This window comes from Paramacrobiotus metropolitanus, unplaced genomic scaffold (genome assembly GCF_019649055.1).
Source record: "Paramacrobiotus metropolitanus isolate TYO unplaced genomic scaffold, Prichtersi_v1.0 Parri_scaffold0000018, whole genome shotgun sequence".
Taxonomy (NCBI): Eukaryota; Metazoa; Tardigrada; class Eutardigrada; order Parachela; family Macrobiotidae; genus Paramacrobiotus; species Paramacrobiotus metropolitanus.
In genome coordinates this window covers 604,717-626,114 of record NW_026570238.1, presented here as the reverse complement: position 1 = coordinate 626,114, position 21,398 = coordinate 604,717, and the positions used below count along the sequence as shown (strand labels likewise).

Below are 21,398 nucleotides of genomic sequence, written 5' to 3'. Positions count from 1 at the left end.
GGCACTTTTTCCAGCTTTTCCCGCATTGGGTTTTCTGTTGGTTTTTGTGTGTTGTTGCTTTATTGTTATCACAATAAAGGCTGTATTTGCCCCATTTCTTCCTGCTTCTGTGTCGGATCTGACACTGTTTGTTATCATTATCTACAGTCAATATCAAAATTTATTTTCAATATTTTTTGTATTCGAAGTTCGTGTAGCAAGTTGCTCAAAAGGTTGCATAATTAAAGTACCTTGCAGCTATTCCGTATCTGATCATGATGCATTATGCAAAACACAAATCATGACTTAAGTCAATTAATGCCAGACTTAAGTAATTATGTTACTACACCAGCATATTTAATAAAATTAATCGAGTGTCGGTACTTTTAGCTAGTTATTTGACAAATGTTTCCAGCTTTACACAAATCCAAGCTAAACAGTTAAAAGATAAAATCCGAATCACAATTAAGTTGGACGAACATCCAAACAATCACACTGACGAAATCTGACCCAATATATTTTGTGTCTTCATTAACTGGTAAAACTTGTAAAAGCCACAAGAAAAGAGGCTATAATATTTTCAAGATACTTCCGCCAGTATAATACTTCTCACATCGGCATAGGTATCCATATTGGCTTCATTTTGTTCACCGGCTGCAGACGTCTCTTTATGTTCGCTATCAGGAGTTGCGAACATTTCTCTGCATCGATTAATGATGTGGCTAGCATCCCCAGCCTAATTAAAATTTTAGAAGTATAATAAGACAGCAAACTAAAGTTTTATACGAATGCAAACCGCATTCGACGTTGTTTATTAACTTCTAAGCCAAAAAGTGTAACTGATCTGTCGTAGTGACTTACCATATCATTTCCGATTTGCGGTAGCACACCTTCCATAAATATTTTCCACCAAAATTTTACTAAGTCGCCGGTGTCATTGGGCAATCCGTGAATGCTTTGTATTGACTGTTTTTTCACATCGTAATACACATTCCAGGGCTTTTTAGCTCCAAGAAAATGAACTATCTTCACGCTTTGTGAAAAACTGTAACACGGAATACGTCAGATATATATATATACTACACTGAAAATACGATTACAAATACGGCAATCACAGAGTAGTCAATTGCGATTCACAATTAACTAGTCTAGCCGTCGTAATATGAAAATTTCATAAAGCGGAGAAGGGGATTGTGCTGCAGAACAAAAGAACACCGATTCTTACACCAGAATATCTATATTCCTGGTGTAAGTATCAGTTGACAGAACGTTTAAAAGCAATAAAAGTGTCAGTTATACTGTAAGGGCTTGTGCGAGTGAAGAAAACGCAAAAAGCGCACTTACAAGCGAAATGCCGGTCGGTAGGAATAATTGATGGAAGCAACCATGTTGTAAATAAAAGGCAAATGCTTTTTAATATCTGCTGTTGGCCAGTCATTGAAGAACATATTCAGTATGCCTTGGTCTCCGCCTAGAGTAGAAAAAATTAAAACGTGTATGGTATTGTACCGTTTATGCTATTAATACAGGATATAGATTTGCACTGTTTATTTCGATACTTCTATTTGTAAAACTATCCTTTGTACGCCTCAGTATTTTACCATCAAAACTCCTGTTGGTTTTGGTAAAATTTATCAAGGTCTCGTAAGTTTTCATAGAGGGTGTGTAAACGAAAACTCCTGAATTGAAGCAATCCGGCCATCCAATATCCGGTGTAGCAGAAAATTCATCATAATTTTCGAATATCTCATCGCAGTTTCGCACAACCATCGTATCGGCATCCAGGAATACGGCTTTCTGATATGCTGTTAGTGTCCAACAGTGCAGTTTAGTAAAGGTCACGCCAAGTTCTGGTCGCTCCAAAAGAGCGAGGTTAGCCGCATCTTTACTATCCAAAATATCATACTGCACAACGTAGTTGAAAAACTGGAACAGAGCGGCTCTAAACGAGTAAAATTAATTTCATTGCCTGCTGAATAGTTGTAGTACATTATCTCTTACTTCATATTGCTTGAAACATGACGGGTCACCATAACCACGGTTTCGTGCTGGGTTTGCACTCGCCTAAGAGATTCGCCCAGAACAAGACATCCTAGTGCGTACGTATCATTGGTAGCCAGTGTGACGTAAGCGTATTTATGACAAATATGCTCTCCCTGATCGATGTGGCATCCTGGTTTTGGAGCTCCAGTTCTGAAATTAGGTTTTTACTTCAGTAACATATTCAGTATTAATTAATTAGGTTCTATCCTTATAAAATCTTATGTGTTTACGTACGTGCACTGATGTTACCCCAGCAGAGGAAGTATATAAAACTATAATAGTATAATTTGAATTTAAGTAGTGCACCTTGGATCGCAAGAACCGCGTCGTAATTCGTATATCTGTAAGGGAGGCCCGCCCTTCGGAATGGGATGATGATGTCGGGTATCGGACCAGCATGGATTCCATTTTGACCTCCTCGTGCACTTGGTTTCCTCGTTTTGACTCTTCTTGCCGCAACAGGCTTCTTTAAGTTTGTCCATGTTAGCAACGCACCGAGGTTATGACGGATGACCACACAAAAATGAAATTATTATGACGGATGACCCCACAAAGATGAAATAACAACTGCGCATAAAGAGTGCGGCATACTGGTTCCCTGTTGCAAGTACACTGAATTTGTAACAGTGACCATTATTCACCTAGCGCATCAAATGCATACTAACCGTGTGAATCGAGCACTTTTAATAAATACTACTGCATCGTTAACAATTGTAAGCATAATGGCCGTAATAATGACATAAAATGTTCGACTGTTATACTCGTATATTTTCATGTAATAATGAAAACAGAATACTGTATCTAATAATTATAAGTATTATATTACACAAGCGCACCCCGGGTTTGCGTATGTATATCATTTTGCGTTCATTTCAACAGGCACAAAATTATTAATCTTGTTTGAATTGTTTCAATAATGTGGTTAACTATCCAAAATTGCGATGGGCTGGTCAGCTGAGCCAAAATGACTGTAGGCCTGTAGCGCTTATCGTTTTAAGCTGTATGCATCTCAGCAGCTATGCTTGTAGTCGTAGACTTGTAGTTAAAGTATTGTAGATACACAACCTTAACATAGAATAATCACAGCCAGCAGGTTGCTATAGTTATATTATCATGAATAATCATGTTGTAACATTAATGGTCCTCTAAGAACTACGCTGTATATTCATGCAACATGCGCTGCATGTATTGTACGACAACAACAACCAAAACATTCACTGGTTGTTGTTGTTGTTGTTGTTGAGGATTTTACAGCGTAGTCCTTGAATGGACCATTGCTCCAACAAACTAATTCCCTAGCTAATTACAACATTGTTGTTGTTGTTGTTCACTGTGGTTGTTGTTGTTTGTTGTCGTTGGGATACAGCGTAGTCGTTAGGTATAGATCTAGAACCATTGCTCCAATTAGTGAATTAGCTAGGGAAATACAGTACTACCCTCGATAAGAATAATATTATAACGTCTTGGGTTAAATGCATGAATGATGACCCTAAACGTATGCAACCAGTTTACGGAAAATTACATTCGTGATCATGACACAATTACTTCAATTAATTTTAACTAAGTACTAGTAATTTGTTATGTTGGACACTTAAGTTTTCAGTTGGGGTGCTTCCTGCTCATCGAACGTATACCGAAGTTTATAGGCGTGATACAAAACGGACATCTGTCGCGAAGGTCACCGTAATATCAGAGTACTTTTCGAAAGCGCGTGTTCGTGGAGTGTGCCTTTTACGGGTACATGGATCCAGGAGGCAGCTCACGGCTATGCGGCAAAGTTGTCAAAATTCGTGATAACTTAATTTTCCTGTAGTGTTGCAGGTATTTTAAACAACTGATCGTTCCACTATTGTCAAGGTCCCCCTTTCTGCACCAGTTTTTTTTTTATTTCATGGATTAACGATTTAATAATTTGTGTAGATTACTGCCTGTAAAACATTAACGTACGTACTGGATTTCCATTGAAGGGTGTGCAAAAAGTTTATGACGTGCACAGAAACAGAATTCAGCAGCAGTCAATCAAAGTTAACAAATCACCTTTAGAAATTTCAGGGAAGTTCACCGAAAGAGCACTTTGGATATACATAATGAACGATTTAAAAACCTAAAAAACAGAAAGTCGTCAGAGTGTCGGTGTATAATAAATACCATTTGAAAATAACTATCATACCCAGCTTTTCAAACTGCTGCCTACACCGGAAATATTTTTGAGTTTAAGAAGGAAGCCCCAAGAATTCGTTATCAACTGTTTGAGCTAGAAATTGTTAAATTAACGGCAGAAGGAATAGTTTCGGCATATCGCACAACATCCTGAACTATCGCCGAGGCATTCATGTTCGTCGCCGTATCATCATGCGCTTCCGATTCTTCGGCCAAACCAAAACCTTCCGCATGAACAACGATATCTTTCGTGATGTCTGCAGCATGCTTTGAGATATCGTCTTCTCGGTCGTTTATGGAAGTCGCTGATACCGGACGAGAAGGAGGTCCAATATTCGAGCGGATGGACAACGCCTCTCCTTGCACAGCATTGTGCCCAGTGTCAGCTACCTGGTGGAGTCGCGTAGTTGTAATTTCTGGTGACGAAGTGAATCCTTCTTTTGTCACTGTCCGTGCGACACCATTGGGATCCTCCAAGTAAGCGCCGTCTGGTAAATCCTCGTCCGTTTCATTTTCTAAACTGGGTGCATCCGTCACGCTCATAGTCTCGTCGGTGATAACTGGAGGGATGTCCGAAGAACTGACTGGAACTGGCATTTTTGATAAATGAGTACTCGTTGCCGGTGGCACTGACGATTGCTCCAGTGAAGACGAAATTACAGACTTTTTACCTAATAGGAACGTAAAACATCATTAAACAGCCATTTCTTGGAGGTGAGCCAACTTGTCTAACTAAACGCAGTGAGCTGTCGACTGACCGGTACCAGGAATTGGAATAGAAGGAACCGGAATTTCATGGTCCGACTCTTTCAAAGGTTCCAAAGCATGCGCATTTTCAATTCCCGGAATTTTTACGGTCGACCACTTCTCATGAGCTGCTACCATTTTCTGGAGCTCCGCCGATTTCGGACGATGGCGAGTTTCATGATTGTTGAAATTCATGTCGTGATGGCTCTGCCTTTTCAATTCTTCTAGTTCCATTTCTTTTGGCTTTTCGGCGTCAAAGACGGCAGACGGGGTTCTTTTGTCAATACCCGATAATTCAGCACTTCGTTGTCCTTTAGGGTGATCTACGTACAAATGCACATACGTAGTAAATATCATACAGGGATGATTTTTCACTCCTAGTTGAGAGGATAGTGTTGAAATTTAGCAAATAAGAGCCGACAAACGGTCGCGAGCAGGTTTTTGCATTTACGATATGCTTTTGACTGGCGGAAAACATTACGCGATTGTTTTAGTTACTCGAAAAGCCTTTTTTGCCAGTAAATTGCCTTAAAATTCACCAAAAAATTAACGGATTATCATTAATAGTTCAAGGGTCGTTCTGTTACGAGCGGTTAGCAATAATTTACGGTCACGAGTATATCGCGAAAAGTAGTGCTTGCATATTAGTAAACATTTTTTGCTTCCGGTCATTGTTGCTCCCATGTACAGCGGGAGGCGGTTTCACGACCCCCAGCATTTGCGTCTATTTGCCAGACTACTCTATAATATATAATATATAATAATATATAATAATATATATATAATATATAATATATAATATATATAATATATAATATATAAGACTATGCTTTATATAATATATAATATATAAGACGTCAGTACTCTGTAAACTGTAAAGGTATAGTTTGCACTTTGCAGTTTGGAGTTTGCTAGTTTGGACAAATATTTTTTTGATAGCTCAGCTGCATCTTTGGACACTTCTTACATTTCTGTGGCGGAAGTTTGCCTTTTGCAGCTGTTGTTCGTGCTCAAAATTGCATTAGTAACCGTCAACCGATTATAGTAACCGTAAGTGAACGATGTTATTACCGTTACTCTGGCTTCTTCAAATGTTTGGCAACAATACTCATACATAGCACGGTTTAGATTTCATACGGAGTTTCTATATCGCATATTCGGACCTTTAAAATATGGACGACCTGGATGATAGTTTCGTTAGCTCCGGACTTCCGGAGGCGCCTAAGACAGAGCCACTTTCAGAATCTTACCCACCCATTTCATCGACCCCACCAGAAAATGATGTGGTAACAGTAACAAAGACATGGTTTGGTATTCAGAATTTAGCGGAGGGAAATAACAACGTAATTTGTTTCTGCCGAATTTAGGGCCCCATGTGCATAGTTATCAGTCCGCTGATACGAAAGCAACTTATGCGCGGAGTACCTTTGATCGTCGGTACCAGTGCGGACGCTGTTGAGGTGAGAGAACGACCGTAAACGTAAACGGCGACTCCGGTGAAATAAATTAAGTTGATGAGTATTTTGTACAATGGTCTATAGTTTTGTTAATTGCAGTATTTCGCCAGTTTCTAGCAGCTTTCTTTCGTATCATGTGAGTAATTTCCTGTGCGTTTATTTTGCAGGCATTCTTCCAGCGCCTCGTTGCTTTATGCCAAGCAGAGTGGGTGAATTTTTTTTTGTACTTCTGTACAAAGTAATTTTTTGCTTTACTCGGAATGTCTCGTTCGTACAGTACATGTTAAATCATGGCAGAACTGTAGCTTTCGTACTGCCATGGTTAAATAAACGACATAATATTATGAATTTACAAGGTAAGGTAAGGGCTTTTCGCATGTGTCGGTGATACTGGCGATAATACATCAGAGGAACAGTTGGCAAAAGCGAACTGGCTACAGAAAATCAGTTTTCTTTTCAGTGGTAATAGATAGTAACGATTGCTTGCTTTGAATTGCAGTTCCCACATGCCAGTAATGTTTCAAACACTGGATGGTGCTGTCACGGTGGCCAACATCCGGAAAAAGAATGAAAAAAAGCTGAAGCCTTCAGTTAGTGAACGTAAGCCTGAGACGTCAAGATAAAGCCCGTGAGGCACCTTTTCAGTTGATCTTTTATAGCTACTTCGAAGTCGAACCCTAAGCGGTATCATCTTCCCCGGGGAAACACTACGAAGCCTCCTGATAAAAAGCCCAAACCTACGCAGCCGGATGAAATCTTTTCTGCAGCGCCTTCTGCCACCTCAAGTAACGTTGTAACGTTTCCGGCTTTTATATTTAACCACCTGGATATTTGTCTGCTGTTTAGAAGTCGTTAGGAAGCGTGTCAAAGATATTTCTAAAGCAGAATCTGACGACACGTCGGAAACCGCACAGGAAATGCTGGGAGAAGCTCCGGTAATGTCAGTACACTTTGGAATTAATTTTCAGAGTCCACAATAATCGCCATTTCTGAAATTGTATTGCAGGCTCCAAAATCCCATGCTACAAAAAACGATGAAATCCCCTTAGAAGCCGTCCGCTTATATCTCAAGTACCAGCGCTATGGTCCTGGGTGGAGCATGACCGAAAAAAGGAATCTCCGCAAACGTGCTAAGGATTTCTTGTTGGATTCTGATGGCACCTTGTTGTACAGAGCCAAGGACGGTCGCCGACTGATATGCGTTGAAGACCGAAGAGAACGAATGGATCTCATTTGGGAAATACACGAGTATGTCAGGTTGACGACCACAAAGCTGACTTTGTGCAACCTTTACTAAAAAAATACGAGTATCCATTATCCGTCTTTGCAGTTATGGTTTTCGCTCTTCATAAGTTGATTTTCTTGATGCAGTGAGAAACATCCGAAACGTGATGCTGTGCTGGAAATTTTGAGACGAAGATACTACTGGAAATCCATGTTTCGTGACGTCGTAGAAGTAGTAAGTTTAGCCAAAAGACGTAAAGAACTGCGAATTGGTTGTTGGCGATAAACATTGCATTTTACACATAATAGATTACAACTTGCCCTGTCTGTGCTGTTGAGCGGGAAATGAGAGTAGGCATTATAGCGCCGACGCAGGAAGAGATGCATCCTACTGGATCAAGCGCTAACGCTGACAGTCTTGACACGCAGACATGTGCCGCGGAAGAATATTTCTCCGAAGCTTCTTCAGGTGACCAGCTTTCTGTGACTGACGATTGTGATTAATGAATTGGAGCATTAAAGCGCACACATGACGTTAGCGAAATTGTATTACGTTGCACATAATGGTGCATGAAAATCGGTCTGCGATACCGACACGACGGTGTTTTACATGGGTACGAGTACTCGGTTATGGTCAAATTATGAATCTTGGTTACCACTGTAATGGCTTATGGAAAATTACAAGACAAAAAAATTTCTGTGCAAAATGCGGTCCAAGCAATTATAAAAAATATTTGCAAAAAATGTACCTAGTGCGATTTGCTCCAAAGCAAAATGCAACCGGAAGTCGAAAATGATCGTGCTACCGAAAATTGAAATTGACGTCACGCCAAGGAAGCTGTGATTGGTCAGAGTTTTAGCTCGGCTCGGAAATTTGCCAGGCTAAGCATTTTGGCTGAACCTGTCATCTTCTGAAAATTCCAAAAAACCGAATTTTTGGAATTTTCATTTTCCCGTCTTCGGGGAGATGCCGAGAGTGTCTGAAATTCCAAATCTACTGTGTCGTCGTGCCGTACTCCCGTTGTCTAGCAGTTACGAATAACAATCTTTGAATTTATGTTTCTCCATGCATATTGCTACTGCCTTTTTTCAGTCGCACAGCACCTTTACCATGTCAAACTGCTTAACTTAAAAATATTGAAAATTCCAGTAAAAAAATGGGCGTAAATCCAATTAATGGTGCATTTTGAATTTTGCCACAAGCAGCACTTTGTCATCGCACGCGGTCTAATGTTGCAGCCTGTGCTCTGGCTTTTTGTTGCTTTTTAAAGTTTGTTTTTACTCGGCAATAGCCAGTACCATGGCGGTACTAATATAGAGATTACTAAAGAGCTAATGCCTTCTATTTAGTACTGCCATGCCATTACCCATACAAATGCGTCCGCGCGGATTTAAACTAATTAAAATAATCTAGTTCAAACATTAAAAAAACACCCGTCATTCGTTCGGAATCTTACTGTTAGGTCGGATATTCAAAGTAAAAGTACTTTATCAAAAACATCTGCTGCAGTTCCTTTGACTTCGAAATTTCGAATGGCCAAAACTTAAGTTAACCGCCCCCACCGGAAGGTGCTGTGTACAAACTTGTAGAGATTCATTTTCAGCCAAAAAAACAGTACGCTGTGGCGCCACGATTAATTTTTAGTTTCCACTTTTCGCTCAATTTTAGCTTCCGTAAATTTTAAATTCTACGCTCACTCAAATCCATTGTTGTAGTGATTACTGATTAGGTTGAAGTGATCCATATTCGATAAAATAAATTAGTATTTGAAAACTGAAGGCGCCAAGAATTCTCGCTTTCCATTCTTATACCATTCTCAACCTGGAAAGCTGATTTCAACGGAATCATGGACGAGCAACTAGGAGCTATACTGGACGACGCCGATCTACATCGCGGACTTGGACTAAACGATACGCCTCTGATGGAATCCAATACCGCGGAAGAACCACCACAAATGGATGCACCAAATAGCGGCGAGAATTTGGTTTCTTTATCTTCCCTCCCCGCAGTTGATGATAAACTGGTTCGTTCTGGATTTACTTAGCGACTACTGACTAGAATTAATATGGTTTAATTGTGATCCAACTGCTCGAAAGAAATTCGCTCGTCAGTAACTACATGTTCCTAATTGCAGGGACATTTGTGCATTGTTCTCAGTCCACAAGTCCGAAGACAGCTGATGCGAGGAGAGCCCTTGATCGTGGGAACCAGTACTGCTTCTGTTGAGGTAGATTTTCCACTAAGTAATTTTTTACACTGTTTTTAGTGCAATAGTTATTAAAAATTTAAGATTAAGCGCTATGCGACATTTGCCCGTGCAGAGTCTGGTTTCGTGTGGGTGACAAACACCCATGTGGCTACAGGCTAACTCTAGCGAGTTGTTTGGATTCTTGCTGTCGCAGTGTTAATTTAATCGCCCTGGCTGTTTTCTTTCACAGGCCTTTTTTCATCGTCTTATTTCTGTATGCCAGATGGGGTGAGTGAAACTATTCAGTTATGCAAATCGGCTAATTGCGAGCAGTTTTCTTGTTGTTTGGAGAAATCGCCCTATATATGCGGAGTGCCGACCTCTCGTTTTATATACAGTATGTATTTTTGCATTTGCAGTGCTCACATGCCAGTAATGTTCCAAACGCTGGGCGGAGCTGTGACAGTTGCAAACATCAAGAAGCGAAAGCACGGAAGTGAGAATAGAATATGAAATGCTGATGACTGACGGAAATGATCAGTTCAACGTAGGGTAATTTTATCGTCGACTTTTTCGCAGTCATATCGAAGCCTGCTGCTGATCGATACCCTATTCCCAGAATGGGTACCATTGTACCTCCAACAAAAAAGGCCAAAACGTCCAGGTCAGCGGAAACTGACTCCCTCATCCCGACAAATTCGGGTACGCCTCTATAGTGTGGAAAAATGCTAATTCCTTTGTGAACAGTTTTATTTTACGCAGCGCCTGAACGCGTACTCGAAGTGCCTGAAATCGCCAACGCAGGAGTAGAACAGGAATCTGACAATGCGGCTGGAGTAAGCTTTACCGATCTCTTATGTGAAAATGCCTTACTGGAGTCTAGCAAATTTAATTTTTTAGAACAAGACTTTCTCCGAAAAAAACGAAATCCCATTGGAAGCTATTCGACTGTATCTGAAGCAAAAGTGCTACTATCCTGGATGGAATCCCAATGCAAAGAGAAATCTCAGAAAGCGGTGTAAGGATTTCGAATTGGATTCGGACGGGACGCTGTTGTATAAAACCAAAAATGACTATCACCTGATATGCGTAGAAGACCGTGCGCAACGGATGAACCTGATATGGGAATCCCATGTGTATGCAATACGCATATGTCGATGTAATTTGAAAGAGTACCCCCATCCCTGAGGAAACTAAGGTGATATTTTTAGAGTGGATCACAAGCGACGGGACGGATTACTAGCTGTTCTAAAGGAAAAATACTACTGGAAAGGGATGTTTCAGGATGTCAACAAAGTGGTATGTAAAAATTTTTATTTTAAAATTTACTGTGTGACCTTAAATGAAATTAGTTAGTTACTGAATTTAGTTTCGAATTTCATTTGTCAGTAGTTGGGTCTGTTTAGTTTGTTGGAAATCTTTAGGGCTTCAGTGTTAAGCGCTGTTTTTTTTAAAAATTACAGCTCGATAGTTGCGAGGTTTGCGCAGGGCATCGGGACGGGAAAGCTCGCAGGGAAGCATTCGTAGAAGAAGCGAAACAGGCTGAAGACGATGTTGTAAATGTGGACAGTGACCCAACGTATTCCGTGGAAAAGTTCCCCGAAACCTCTGAAGTGCAGCTCTTAGGGCAGTTTTTACCCGACGGTTTCCAGTGATTTGGTATTAATTTTTAATTTTTGATAGCTTGCATATTATGTAAAATTTTCTATAAGTTTAGGCGTCTTAATTTTCCGCATTGCCTGCTCAAAATAAGCATTGACTGTGTTTTATTTATTATTTAATCTGGTTGAGTTGTAACGTGCAAGATCGTTACATTCTTGCAGATGCTCTTATCTACGTACCATTGTATGCATCTTGTGCAGCTGACAGTGTGCTTTCCACGATAAAGGCTGCATCGTCTTCGAATTCTGTCAAGATAATTATGTAAACAATCGAGTTAGTTGCGGTTTTGATTTTTCTCCCATTTCAGCTATCCTGCTACAGTTACTGTGCTTTGCCGACCTGGTTCGTTTACGTCTACAATGGACGATCGGGTATCGACGTAATCTGCACCATCTTCATTCCGATGTAACATCATCGTGTTCGGCAGTTCTTCTACGGTTGTAGTTGACGTTTGCTTTGCCTGTTCTTTCTGCATTTGTTGCCAAGGCCAACTTCCCGATGGCTTTTTAGGCAAAGGATCTCTTTCGGGAGGTATCTGGGACGATTCTGTAAGGGTCACCGAAGGCCATATCATTTTCTGTACGAGTATTTTATACATTAACAGTGCCATTAATTTCACTTATGCGTCAATGCGACCGCACGCAACAGATACTGACCATAAGCTTCGTATTGTGCCGATCTGGAATAGTCCAAGGGAGAACTAACTGTGGCACGGTCAGGATTTAGTTCAGCGCTTTCAACAGCATGCACTCGCTTGGGTCCAAAATCATAAAAACTTATGGATTGAGGAGGTCCCTCTTCGCCTGACCGAAGAAAACCGGCAGCAAGATGGTCGGTCACGTCACTCGTTAGGTGCTCTTTATGGTCGAGAGCCGGGTGTTGGCGAATAGGCGGTGACGTATGCAAGATTCCTGGTTCTAAACCGAATCAGTTGAAAAGCGGAAAATTATTTATTCTGAGTCAGTTTCAATAATTTTTTGGTAAGTCTATTTCCCCTTATGGGCACTGACCACCAGCATGCCAAACAGACTAACCTGATGTGCCGATATCGACATCTTCCGAAGCTGTATCGAATCGCATGTCCCCATCGGATGAAACTTTGAGCAATGGATTATACGTTTCCGGTTCAACTGTCTTATCCGGACGCTCCAGCTCCGCCTTCTCCTTTTCAATCTGCAATTCCTTCCAGGGCCACGTTCCCGAAGGCGATTTCGGTAAGCGAAAATCTTTGTCTTGAAAATTCTTATCGTCGGCATCTTTGACCTCTGCTATACGGGCACACCAGTTCAATTACTCTCCACACACAATAGCAATACGGTATGTGCGGTTTGGTACAAAACATTTACAATGCACATCCGATTTTTGTCTGGATCGAGACGAATCCAGAAGACGTGCCGATGATTTTCCTGCCGGCACCGTCGCCGAACGCGTCGTCGACGGCGCTTTTGCTGTGCTCGGCTCGCTGTTCGCTACCGGCGAAACACTGTGTGCTCTCTCTGCTCCCTGTTGCTTTTTCCTGTGCTGCGCTTCAGCCGCTAATCGTTTGGCCGCTTTCCGGTGAATGTTTTGCTCGAAGGGATCCTCGAACTTGCACCGATGTGGACGCGGTCGTCCGGTGCTGGGCCGGCGTCTGGATCGACTGCGCTGCTGCGAAGCCCGGCGCTTTTCTTCTTCTTTTTGCCGGTACTCGATGGCCAGTGTCTCCTTTCGCGTGCCCTTCACTGCCGGGCGTGACTCTTGCCGGCGCCGGCGACTGCAATCAGCCAGTGCCCGTTCCTTGTTCAGCTTCATCCGCAGTCGTGAACCAGCGGTGGAATGTGCGCGTTCCTTGTCGTAATGTGCCGTATCGGGCGCTTCCGTGTGGTGATGCTCCAAATCCAGCATGCGCTCGGCACGGGTTTTCTCCAGTTTCTTAGCGTGGTGAGTGTGATAGCGGTCTTCCCAATGGCGAAAGGCACTCTGTTGCCGGCGTAATACGGCAACTTTTTTCATGTCCTACCCATAAGAACTTGCGTCATAATGATTGTATTCAGGAATTAATGCCAAGAAATTCCAGTGCATTGATCGTCTGAGACGCTACATCAAACTGATCAATGTGATCCAAAAGGTCGCACTGCGAAATCTTGAATATATGACAGCGCAGTAAAGTTACCTCTTCATTGTTAATATCAATATTTTTGTAATAGATATCCTTAAAGCCAAGATTTTTCATGTTTTTCATAACCTGGAAAACTCACCAGTTATGGTATTTCTGCGCATCTGAACAATGCAAAGAATGTCTTACCGTTGGCTGTTTAGCTTCGTATGCCGCATTTTTAACAGCTGAAAACACAATCTAATTCATTTTAAAAGAGTAGTTGAAAGTTATTGCCACCGGATTTGCCGGCAGTTACCCCGTAATTGTTCTTCCAAGCGGATAACAATGTAATCTAGCGGTCTGCTCATAATTTCAGCCTTGGCACCCTGCATGGATGCTTCGTTCATTTTCGTTCCCGCTCGAACTAAACGCCGCATGGCATCCGGCAGATACGGCAACAGTGCTCGTTCCGGTGCCACTTCGCGCCTTTCGGCTCTCGTCAACAAAGTTATTTTCCGCAACTACGAATGGAATTCCATGCGTGTATGCACGATTCAGAAATGTACTAATCTAGCATCCACATTTAGACTTCCAGCCAAAGATGTAAAGGTCAAGTGACAGAAATAACGCAACACCATCGCTGAGAAATGTCCGTAGCTGCTGTGAAATGCATAAGATTCTTGCGAGTAAAAATAATAGCCATTAAAAAATACATAGTCTAAGTTACGATAATATGAGCTCTTCAAAGCGTTGACCGCATTGAATGCTGGCACTGTCGTACCGTTTCCTGTGTACTTTGAGCCTTTCCCGATTTCGAAGGACCGAATATGACCTCGTAATCTTTTGGATGGATAATTCCATGCTCGAGCAGCACTTTGCGCATATTGGGTCGTGCATAATAGCTTTCCAGATATGGATCGTTAAGTTCATGGTACGAAGGATAAGGTGCGGGTGCCGCTGATAAATAGAAATCGGGTTTGGGGATACGACGCCGGCTATCGACTTTGAATGCTTCTACCCTTAACGCGCGATTGACCGCAGGATGGTCGCCCTAAATTGTTACACTTTCGGATTAATTGTGAATGTAAATCAAGACAAAAAATTATTACGCATTTTACTAAAACAGTAAACATTAACATACCAGCAGTTTACGGTGGTTCTAATAATATTTTAGTCAGTACCTACTTGGTGCGACCACATGGCCGAATCGTACAGCTGATGCTTAAATACGCGCTATGCTGCTCCAGATTCTGTTGCCAGTCGTTGCCACGGTTTTCCCAGCAGGCAGTTACAAACAACATACAGATTCAGTACTTGATCGTACCTTACCATTGGAGCTAACTGGTAATTACGTTAAAAGTGCTCTGATTTTAGTTTGTTTCTTTATTGTTACTCTAACGACCCGAACAGAATCAGTGTTTAATTCAACGCGCAAGTTCAGAACTGAATATTGTGCACAAGAAAATACAATCAGGAAGGACTCGGCCAAACATTCTCTACCGCTGTCAAAAGAGTAACTCGGAAACAGGAAGAGTGTCACATTACAATTCTCGTTCAAATTGTTTATCGTTAATTTTTAACGGGACCCTTGTTCCTCGACTGGATAACTGTGCGCTTTTGCAAATGCAGAATACCGGTCAACGCTCTGCAAAACCAGAATTTGGGTTAACCCGGATAAACCTGTACTCGTATACAGTTGGTCAACTGCAAGTTTGCACGCACCCATGCACCTGGAGCGAACACTTCCTTTTCCAGCTGTAACACCGCGTCCTTCTACGCAAACATTTGTTCTGTTAGCAACGACAGGGCTGAATTCGTAAACCTGATAGCCACATTCTTACTTCCGATTCACTTGAAGGTTTCAGATTCGTCAAAGGAAGCTGCATAAGAAACTGCCGCAGCTGGCTGTAATATTCTGGGTGGATGTCATCGTCTCGCGTGCGAATACTTTCCACGACAACATTCATTCGGCCAATGAGATAATAAACTTCGTCGCGATCACAGGTCCGTTTGAGCAGCAGAATAAGATAATAGAGGGCTTTATCGTATCCTTCCTGTTTCAGTGATCGTTCGTACAGCACATGAAACCCTAAATCACATACAAGTTGATGCAAAATTAAAATATATCGGTACTTCACATGCAACGCCATACTCACCTGGAATTCCTAAGCGGAGTAAAACAACCTCAGGCAGCAGAGCCAGAATCGTTTTGTCCCCGTCCACTATTTGCAGAGATCCTCTCGATCGACTGAGGCAATCGAGATAACTAAAATTCACAAGTTGAAATATAATCCAAGAGCAGGAAAAGCAGCTATCTCAAATATGACATACAGATTCGATACTTGAACCAGAAAATTGTCATCAGCCTGAGCAGCTGATTCCAGAGCACCTCGAAAATCGCGCTTTTTCAAAGCCTCAAATGCATCTTGCCGATTCAGCTCAGCCAAAGCAGACTGCAGTCCATCGATAGCAAAAGCGTTCTCTACAGCCCGTCGCGATTCCATAGTTTCAAAAGGAACTTGAGAGATCAGTTCAGCCACAACGGATCTAAATAACATTTAACATGACCAGAACAGGAAACTTAAACAAATGGATAACAATATAACTATGTGGATATGCAAAATTAAGCCGTTCACTCACTCTCCTTTAAGGCGGCAATATTTCAGGTAACGGACAGCAGGAAGCCAGTTATTACCGCTCACGTTCCAGGTGACGTATTCCACAATAATTGCCTCGCGAATTTCAGCACAATCTCCCTCAGTGGCCCTAGAAAACACCTGTCAGGTTAACTATCCGTAGATGCATTGTTCTATTAAAACCTCTTCGCTTACCGATCCAATAAAGACGACATTCCATAACAAAACAGCAAATCGAACGTATGCACTGTAAACCACGTATTCCGAAACAAAATTCTGTAAAACGAAGACCTAGAATGCAGCTTACCATGACATATTTTTGAAGATTATAACCTACCTAATTAAATCAAAGACTTTGTCCCAATTCATTCTCAGAATACTTTCGAAAATATCATCGACCAGTTGGGGAAAGGATCGCTTCGGACACATTGCAAATGCATCCTGTAACGAAACAAACAAAACAATTATAATACCGTATTGGTTACACTGACTGGTCATCTACGTAGCGCGGCGGTAAATTATGGAAAATATGCATGCGTAAATCGGCTTACCGATAATAGCTGAAGATTTTGAGCCATTGTGCTGGAAGCGCCAAACATTCCGATATGAAGAAAGCGGCTTATGTACAGACTTATCCAAGAAGAAAACTGATACCTACCACAAAGAAAAACCAATTTCACGCGCCGCAACTTGAGAAGACAATGCTTGCAAAAAATTAATAGGTTGCACAACTTGTGGTATACAACAATGTTTTTTCACATAGAATCGCACCCAAGTGCCACCCATTCGTCAAAGTCTCCCAATAAGACCCGAAATACGCGTGCTACCGCTGTGTTAGAGATAACTGTTTCCTCCTGCATCAGCTGTTCCACGCCACTTCTCCACTCAGTAACGCTTTCTGCTGTCGCATTTGAGCTCTACGATTTGATCAAAAGAATAAATATCTAAACACAGTTAAGTACACTGAGTAACATATTAAAATATTAAAACAAGATAAAAATATAACTCACAAACACAGGGCAACGCTCAAGGACTTGCACCATCGTCTGCACAGCCAAATCGTCCCTCTGTTCTGCATCCAAATTATCCACTGAGGCCACTGCTTCAGAAAAATTCCCTGCACAACGAAAACAATTAACCTCAAACCGTAAGTAATTAAGAAGGCAAGTCCGCAAGCACACCTAGCAGAACGTAGCGAATAATACTGTCCCAAATGACCGGATTACGATTCTGCGGCGAAGTGTTCGGCATTTTGGTCAAAGGTGGACCCAAGGAATCCCGAAATGCCAATAAGCGGATGATATATTTCGTTGAAAATTCGGCCGGGTCATCTGCAGTAATGCCGGTTACTGGAACTTTGTCAGGCTTTGCATTTTCACAACAGCGTCTTCGAAAATGATTAATCAAATTTTCCAAAACACCAATCGTTACGTCGATGAATACTAAAGTAGTGTGTCACGGGACGTACCATTGATTCGTTCAAAAAATACAATCTGGAATAATCTCCATATATACACCAGGTTTGTAAAGACATCCAACTGCTCCCTTAAACTGTTATCCTCGCTGAAATCCTGCGTTTCCAATGCTTCATATATTTCCTGTCGGATTTCCTCCAACAAGATGAGGTAACGCGACCAGTGGCTCAACATGCTGTAAGTTGTAAACGATAGAACAAATACCGCAGCCGAAGCTCCTGACTCCTCCAGCCATAAATTTCATGAGAAACTTGAAAAACATGAAAAATACGCACCTGACGTAAAACTGCTGGTCTTCTCGGTTTGAAACACAATCGGAAAGGTTCTGCACATCCCGAAAAATAGCTAGAAATTTAACACAAATCCACAACAACGATGAAAGCAGAAAACCCATGCATCGACACTGACAGTTACGATGAGCATTAACACTTAACAGCCGAAAGACTTAAGAGCTCTGACTCACTGTAGGAACGGTCCATTAAGCGTTTCCAGTATATTCCAAGATTCCTCGGAGGAATTAAGTCGCTTATGCCGTCGGAGATTTCAGGTTGCCGTGGGTATGCCCGTTTCTGGAGATACTGCTGCATACCTCTTCGAGAGGCATCCAGTTTATGTCTATTTTCAATGTCCATCTTTGTCGCTTTCCAAATGAAGTCAGTCTCCGCACCTTTAACTCATTCGGCTCCTTAGCAAAATCAAACGGAGTTGTCACAAATGTCCAGCAATTCAAGAGTACAGAATGGTTTAGAAAATAAAAACTGTCACTGTGTCGCACGTTATAGAATTTGACTGCTCGAAAAGTGCAAAAAAATATCAGAAAAGTTGAGAAAACTGCGGCTGGATATGCACTGTACAATGTACTTACATGTACTGACTTCAGATCGTGAGTTTGGCGAAAGGCCGGTACTTAAATGTGACCGTCATAAGAAGGCGATCAGGCTAGTGTCGAGTTGTCTATCAGCGATACCGCCCAGTCTTCCGGGTGTAACGCTAACGAAATGCACTTTTTGCTGCCCAGTTCCGCTAACTTGCTTCTCTTTGCTTATTTATCCAGGAGCCTTCAGAGTTCAGGCATGAGAGTCGTTTAAATTCAGAATCGGTGCTGTAATAAAATTGATGTTACAAATTTTTTTATATTTATTGTAATCTTTAGTTAGAATAATTACCAGGAGGAAGGCTTTATCTACATTTTCGCTGCTATTGCTGAAGCAGTCTTGCGTTGTATAAGTAGCGAGTGATAGTATACTGAGATGCCATGTTGAAGTTGCGGTTCCAGGTCCTGTAGTGACAATTGGAGATGGTGATTTCCATACGTTAGCGATCCCGAATTTTACCTTGGTCGACTGACAAGCTGGCATCACACATTATGGCATTCGCCACGGTATTTGCAAGCAAGACAACAAAATTATTCGCCAACGTGACTCGCATTTCTGAAATAGAATGCTTCAGGTGCTGTTTTTGTAGTTACGCTGTGCTCGCCTTGGCTGGAAGACAGCTTCAGTTTCCTCTGCGTCCGCTCTTATGCAGATTTCAGTGCGATCCGTGGTATTGGCTTGTGATCGTAATGGCGGTGTTGTTAAGGTAATTGTGTTTTTTTAAGCCAACGAAAGACAGCTCGGAAATGTAGACGTTTTTAGGGGATGATGCGGAGCCGCTGCGCAACCCACGCACTCGTGTATGATTTTAATGGCCAGTCTGGCCCTGTTTTGAGTTCTTTCCCCTCAGTTTCGCATGCACTTGGCAGATCTTCAGGAAGTTGTCATGCTACGGAATTCAGGTGGTTAAGCACCGGTAATCTACGTCAAAGTCCTGGTGATGCTCACAGAAAGCGTACGCGAACAACGCTCTATTATCTAATTTCGGTGGCGGTAAGCAGCTTCGTATTCGTGATGCTCTTTTAATCGAAGTGGTGGCAATATTTCCAAATTGTTAGGTGCTGCTTTTGGGATTGAGCTATGCGGCAGTTCCGATGTACAGAGTATTTTGTCAGGTACTGTTGTAGTGCGCAGTAAATTTTAATTAGGGCCGCGCCGCCCACGCGGATTGAATTATTTTGCTTAGTGGTCTTCTGTACTCGTATTTAAAGTAGTGGATAGGGTGTCAAAAGGCTATGGCAGCTATGCCATCGCGAAATTTTTTTTTCTTCGTTTACTGTGGTTTGACTGTTTTAAGCATTTGAACTTGTTGCGCCGGAAACCGGCCGCTCAGTCCCCTTACAGTTTAACATACCTTTTTCCAATCGTGATACTGCTTGCGTCGTTTTCAGCCTTCAGATAAGTTTACCATATTGAAAACATTTTTTAAAATTTTTTCCATTTGTTGCTACTGTTCTGCAGGATCTAGAACATAATTTGTACATGAAGCAGTTTGTATTTCTGTACTTGTATGTTTTAGGTTACTGGTATCGGTGGAGCGTCGAATTTAGCAAAACACGATGCTGACAAAGTAGAGTCTATGAAAAAAGTAGCGGACCAGAAATTAACGATTAGGTTCAATGCCGACACTGCTTCACATCTTCACTGGCACTTCAAGCCACTGCAGCGGGAAGTCGTGGTAGGCTGCATAAGAACGTACGATTTCAAGGATCTGTTCTTATGTTATTTCGTGCGATCAACAAGTGTTATGCCTACCTAATTTTAATTTGTTATCAGGGTTTTTGGCTTACTGATTTTTTTTTTTAGGTTTATCCCGGTGAAACCGCTCTCGCTTTTTACACCGCTACAAATCCTACTGATCGTCCGATTACGGGAATTTCTACATATACTGTTTTGCCGTATGAGGCTGCAAAGTATTTAAACAAGATTCAGTGTTTTTGCTTCGAAGAACAGCGACTAAACCCCCACGAGCAGGTAATCTTTAATATTACCTGATGTGATAATTACCTGATGATTATTAATATTAAAGATTACCTGATGTGAAATGCTAATATGTTTGCATACATACCTAATTCTTGGCTTGGCAGGTCGATATGCCCGTGTTTTTCTATATTGATCCGGAATTTGTGAATGATCCATGGCTGCAAAAGACTAAAACTGTTACGTTGTCGTATACGTTTTTTGAATCGAAAGAAGGCAACAAGTTTCTTGGAGGATTTCAACCTCACACTTGGAGCTCGGCAAAGCCGCAACCGTCAGTTTGAGGGCTGGGTGGATGATCGTGAGAGAAGGAAGTTATTTCTGGATAACGCCAAAATGGAATGGTACACAATTTGAAAATTACGGTTTGTGTTGGATACGTATTTTGCTTAAATTCCTTTAACCTATTTTCATAACACCGTTATACGAAAACAATTTTTCAAAAACATTTGTAGCGACGCCTCTTAACTGCAGCCAGTAGTGAGGATTTCTTGGTTAGTGCACAATTACATACGCACGTTTTACCGGTAGTACAATATAATGCAGCACGGTCACCATGAAATGTATCGAATGCGGTTGGTACTGTACTTACTAGTTACCTTTGTTGAATAGAAGGTTACATGACTTGTAAACTGCCAGTTGTTATTGTCGGCGACTAATAGAGATTTATTAGTGTTGCAGATGTATCCATTTAACTCAGTGTAAAAGTTTACTCAGTTTTCTGATATTGTAGATTGCCCATATTGGAATGCCGGCTGTTGTCACCTGAACTTCCAAACCGGCAGGTGAAATGTCTGTGACGAACACGGCACACGATTAAAGATGATTTTCCTTGTTGCTGCAGTTTTGAATCATGGTATCTCATTAAAGTGTAAAAACTTGTGTGTGTGCATC

The 21,398-nt window shown here is 41.6% G+C and overlaps 6 protein-coding genes across 13 annotated transcripts; 3 read left to right on the top strand and 3 right to left on the bottom strand.

The window, feature by feature from the left end:
* Positions 1–328: 328 nt before the first annotated feature.
* Positions 329–3,033, bottom strand: LOC129585652 (glycogenin-1-like). The gene is made up of 6 exons (XM_055478419.1): positions 2,329–3,033; positions 1,981–2,172; positions 1,581–1,921; positions 1,324–1,450; positions 841–1,024; positions 329–715 (listed from the first exon to the last, which is right to left on the bottom strand). Exons 1-6 carry the CDS (start codon positions 2,502–2,504, stop codon positions 560–562), a joined length of 1,176 nt encoding a protein of 391 aa, XP_055334394.1. The 5' UTR covers positions 2,505–3,033; the 3' UTR covers positions 329–559.
* Positions 3,034–3,983: 950 nt separating this feature from the next.
* On the bottom strand, positions 3,984–14,804 carry LOC129585651 (uncharacterized). Of its 4 annotated transcripts, none has more exons than XM_055478415.1 (12): positions 14,724–14,804; positions 14,320–14,589; positions 13,855–14,059; positions 13,746–13,783; positions 13,614–13,685; positions 12,808–13,456; positions 12,496–12,729; positions 12,118–12,378; positions 11,801–12,007; positions 11,641–11,706; positions 4,941–5,252; positions 3,984–4,853 (listed from the first exon to the last, which is right to left on the bottom strand). In XM_055478415.1, the coding sequence occupies exons 1-12, from the start codon at positions 14,736–14,738 to the stop codon at positions 4,264–4,266; spliced, it is 2,919 nt and encodes a 972-aa protein (XP_055334390.1). In that variant the 5' UTR covers positions 14,739–14,804; the 3' UTR covers positions 3,984–4,263. The 4 variants fall into 4 exon arrangements, with proteins under 4 accessions (XP_055334390.1, XP_055334391.1, XP_055334392.1 ...); XM_055478416.1 differs by having other exon boundaries at positions 4,947–5,252; XM_055478417.1 differs by having other exon boundaries at positions 14,680–14,762.
* Positions 5,797–8,347, top strand: LOC129585655 (uncharacterized). The gene is made up of 10 exons (XM_055478422.1): positions 5,797–5,979; positions 6,058–6,215; positions 6,297–6,389; positions 6,554–6,591; positions 6,886–6,986; positions 7,046–7,171; positions 7,233–7,321; positions 7,393–7,634; positions 7,758–7,845; positions 7,920–8,347. Exons 2-10 carry the CDS (start codon positions 6,102–6,104, stop codon positions 8,112–8,114), a joined length of 1,086 nt encoding a protein of 361 aa, XP_055334397.1. The 5' UTR covers positions 5,797–5,979; positions 6,058–6,101; the 3' UTR covers positions 8,115–8,347.
* LOC129585654 (uncharacterized) lies at positions 9,243–12,728 on the top strand. Of its 2 annotated transcripts, XM_055478421.1 has the most exons (10): positions 9,243–9,634; positions 9,746–9,838; positions 10,050–10,087; positions 10,219–10,295; positions 10,379–10,501; positions 10,562–10,635; positions 10,700–10,935; positions 11,011–11,098; positions 11,263–11,458; positions 11,769–12,728. In XM_055478421.1, exons 1-9 carry the CDS (start codon positions 9,458–9,460, stop codon positions 11,452–11,454), a joined length of 1,098 nt encoding a protein of 365 aa, XP_055334396.1. In that variant the 5' UTR covers positions 9,243–9,457; the 3' UTR covers positions 11,455–11,458; positions 11,769–12,728. The 2 variants fall into 2 exon arrangements, with proteins under 2 accessions (XP_055334396.1, XP_055334395.1); XM_055478420.1 differs by lacking the exon at positions 11,769–12,728 and having other exon boundaries at positions 11,263–11,696.
* Positions 14,805–14,921: 117 nt separating the features above from the next.
* Positions 14,922–18,479, bottom strand: LOC129585831 (uncharacterized). Of its 2 annotated transcripts, XM_055478712.1 has the most exons (15): positions 18,113–18,479; positions 17,925–17,994; positions 17,643–17,824; positions 17,356–17,505; positions 17,185–17,291; positions 16,946–17,091; positions 16,726–16,828; positions 16,512–16,615; positions 16,370–16,450; positions 16,179–16,304; positions 15,870–16,085; positions 15,695–15,804; positions 15,380–15,627; positions 15,261–15,311; positions 14,922–15,183 (listed from the first exon to the last, which is right to left on the bottom strand). In XM_055478712.1, exons 1-15 carry the CDS (start codon positions 18,279–18,281, stop codon positions 15,115–15,117), a joined length of 1,932 nt encoding a protein of 643 aa, XP_055334687.1. In that variant the 5' UTR covers positions 18,282–18,479; the 3' UTR covers positions 14,922–15,114. The 2 variants fall into 2 exon arrangements, with proteins under 2 accessions (XP_055334687.1, XP_055334688.1); XM_055478713.1 differs by lacking the exon at positions 17,925–17,994 and having other exon boundaries at positions 17,643–17,899; positions 18,113–18,187.
* A 232-nt stretch (positions 18,480–18,711) lies between these two features.
* On the top strand, positions 18,712–21,342 carry LOC129585778 (cytochrome c oxidase assembly protein COX11, mitochondrial-like). Of its 3 annotated transcripts, XM_055478623.1 has the most exons (9): positions 18,712–19,030; positions 19,114–19,230; positions 19,287–19,324; positions 19,394–19,517; positions 19,583–19,639; positions 20,044–20,202; positions 20,331–20,498; positions 20,612–20,848; positions 21,238–21,342. In XM_055478623.1, exons 1-8 carry the CDS (start codon positions 19,016–19,018, stop codon positions 20,786–20,788), a joined length of 855 nt encoding a protein of 284 aa, XP_055334598.1. In that variant the 5' UTR covers positions 18,712–19,015; the 3' UTR covers positions 20,789–20,848; positions 21,238–21,342. The 3 variants fall into 3 exon arrangements, with proteins under 3 accessions (XP_055334598.1, XP_055334595.1, XP_055334596.1); XM_055478620.1 differs by having other exon boundaries at positions 19,287–19,517; XM_055478621.1 differs by having other exon boundaries at positions 19,287–19,517; positions 20,612–20,869.
* Positions 21,343–21,398: the final 56 nt, after the last annotated feature.

Bases quoted from the DNA above. Each gene is read 5' to 3' on its own strand.
- LOC129585652 (XM_055478419.1), bottom strand. From the start codon at position 2,504: ATGGACAAACTTAAAGAAGCCTGTTGCGGCAAGAAGAGTCAAAACGAG. The intron at 2,173-2,328 runs GTGCACTACTTA...ACCTAATTTCAG, and splicing joins CGCGGTTCTTGCGATCCAAG to AACTGGAGCTCCAAAACCAG. The intron at 716-840 runs GTAAGTCACTAC...AATTTTAATTAG, and splicing joins CGCAAATCGGAAATGATATG to GCTGGGGATGCTAGCCACAT.
- LOC129585655 (XM_055478422.1), top strand. From the start codon at position 6,102: ATGGACGACCTGGATGATAGTTTCGTTAGCTCCGGACTTCCGGAGGCG. The intron at 6,592-6,885 runs GTGGGTGAATTT...TTTGAATTGCAG, and splicing joins GTTGCTTTATGCCAAGCAGA to TTCCCACATGCCAGTAATGT. The intron at 7,846-7,919 runs GTAAGTTTAGCC...TACACATAATAG, and splicing joins TTCGTGACGTCGTAGAAGTA to ATTACAACTTGCCCTGTCTG.
- LOC129585654 (XM_055478421.1), top strand. From the start codon at position 9,458: ATGGACGAGCAACTAGGAGCTATACTGGACGACGCCGATCTACATCGC. The intron at 9,635-9,745 runs GTTCGTTCTGGA...TCCTAATTGCAG, and splicing joins CCGCAGTTGATGATAAACTG to GGACATTTGTGCATTGTTCT. The intron at 11,099-11,262 runs GTATGTAAAAAT...TAAAAATTACAG, and splicing joins TTCAGGATGTCAACAAAGTG to CTCGATAGTTGCGAGGTTTG.
- LOC129585651 (XM_055478415.1), bottom strand. The intron at 13,686-13,745 runs GTAAGACATTCT...TGAGTTTTCCAG, and splicing joins ACGAAGCTAAACAGCCAACG to GTTATGAAAAACATGAAAAA. The intron at 12,730-12,807 runs GTAAATGTTTTG...GTGCCCGTATAG, and splicing joins ACAAAAATCGGATGTGCATT to CAGAGGTCAAAGATGCCGAC.
- LOC129585831 (XM_055478712.1), bottom strand. From the start codon at position 18,281: ATGGACATTGAAAATAGACATAAACTGGATGCCTCTCGAAGAGGTATG. The intron at 17,092-17,184 runs GTGAGTTATATT...ATCAAATCGTAG, and splicing joins TTGAGCGTTGCCCTGTGTTT to AGCTCAAATGCGACAGCAGA. The intron at 16,086-16,178 runs GTGAGTGAACGG...AATGTTATTTAG, and splicing joins TATTGCCGCCTTAAAGGAGA to ATCCGTTGTGGCTGAACTGA.
- LOC129585778 (XM_055478620.1), top strand. The intron at 19,518-19,582 runs GTAAGCAGCTTC...CCAAATTGTTAG, and splicing joins ATTATCTAATTTCGGTGGCG to GTGCTGCTTTTGGGATTGAG. The intron at 19,640-20,043 runs GTACTGTTGTAG...TGTATGTTTTAG, and splicing joins TGTACAGAGTATTTTGTCAG to GTTACTGGTATCGGTGGAGC.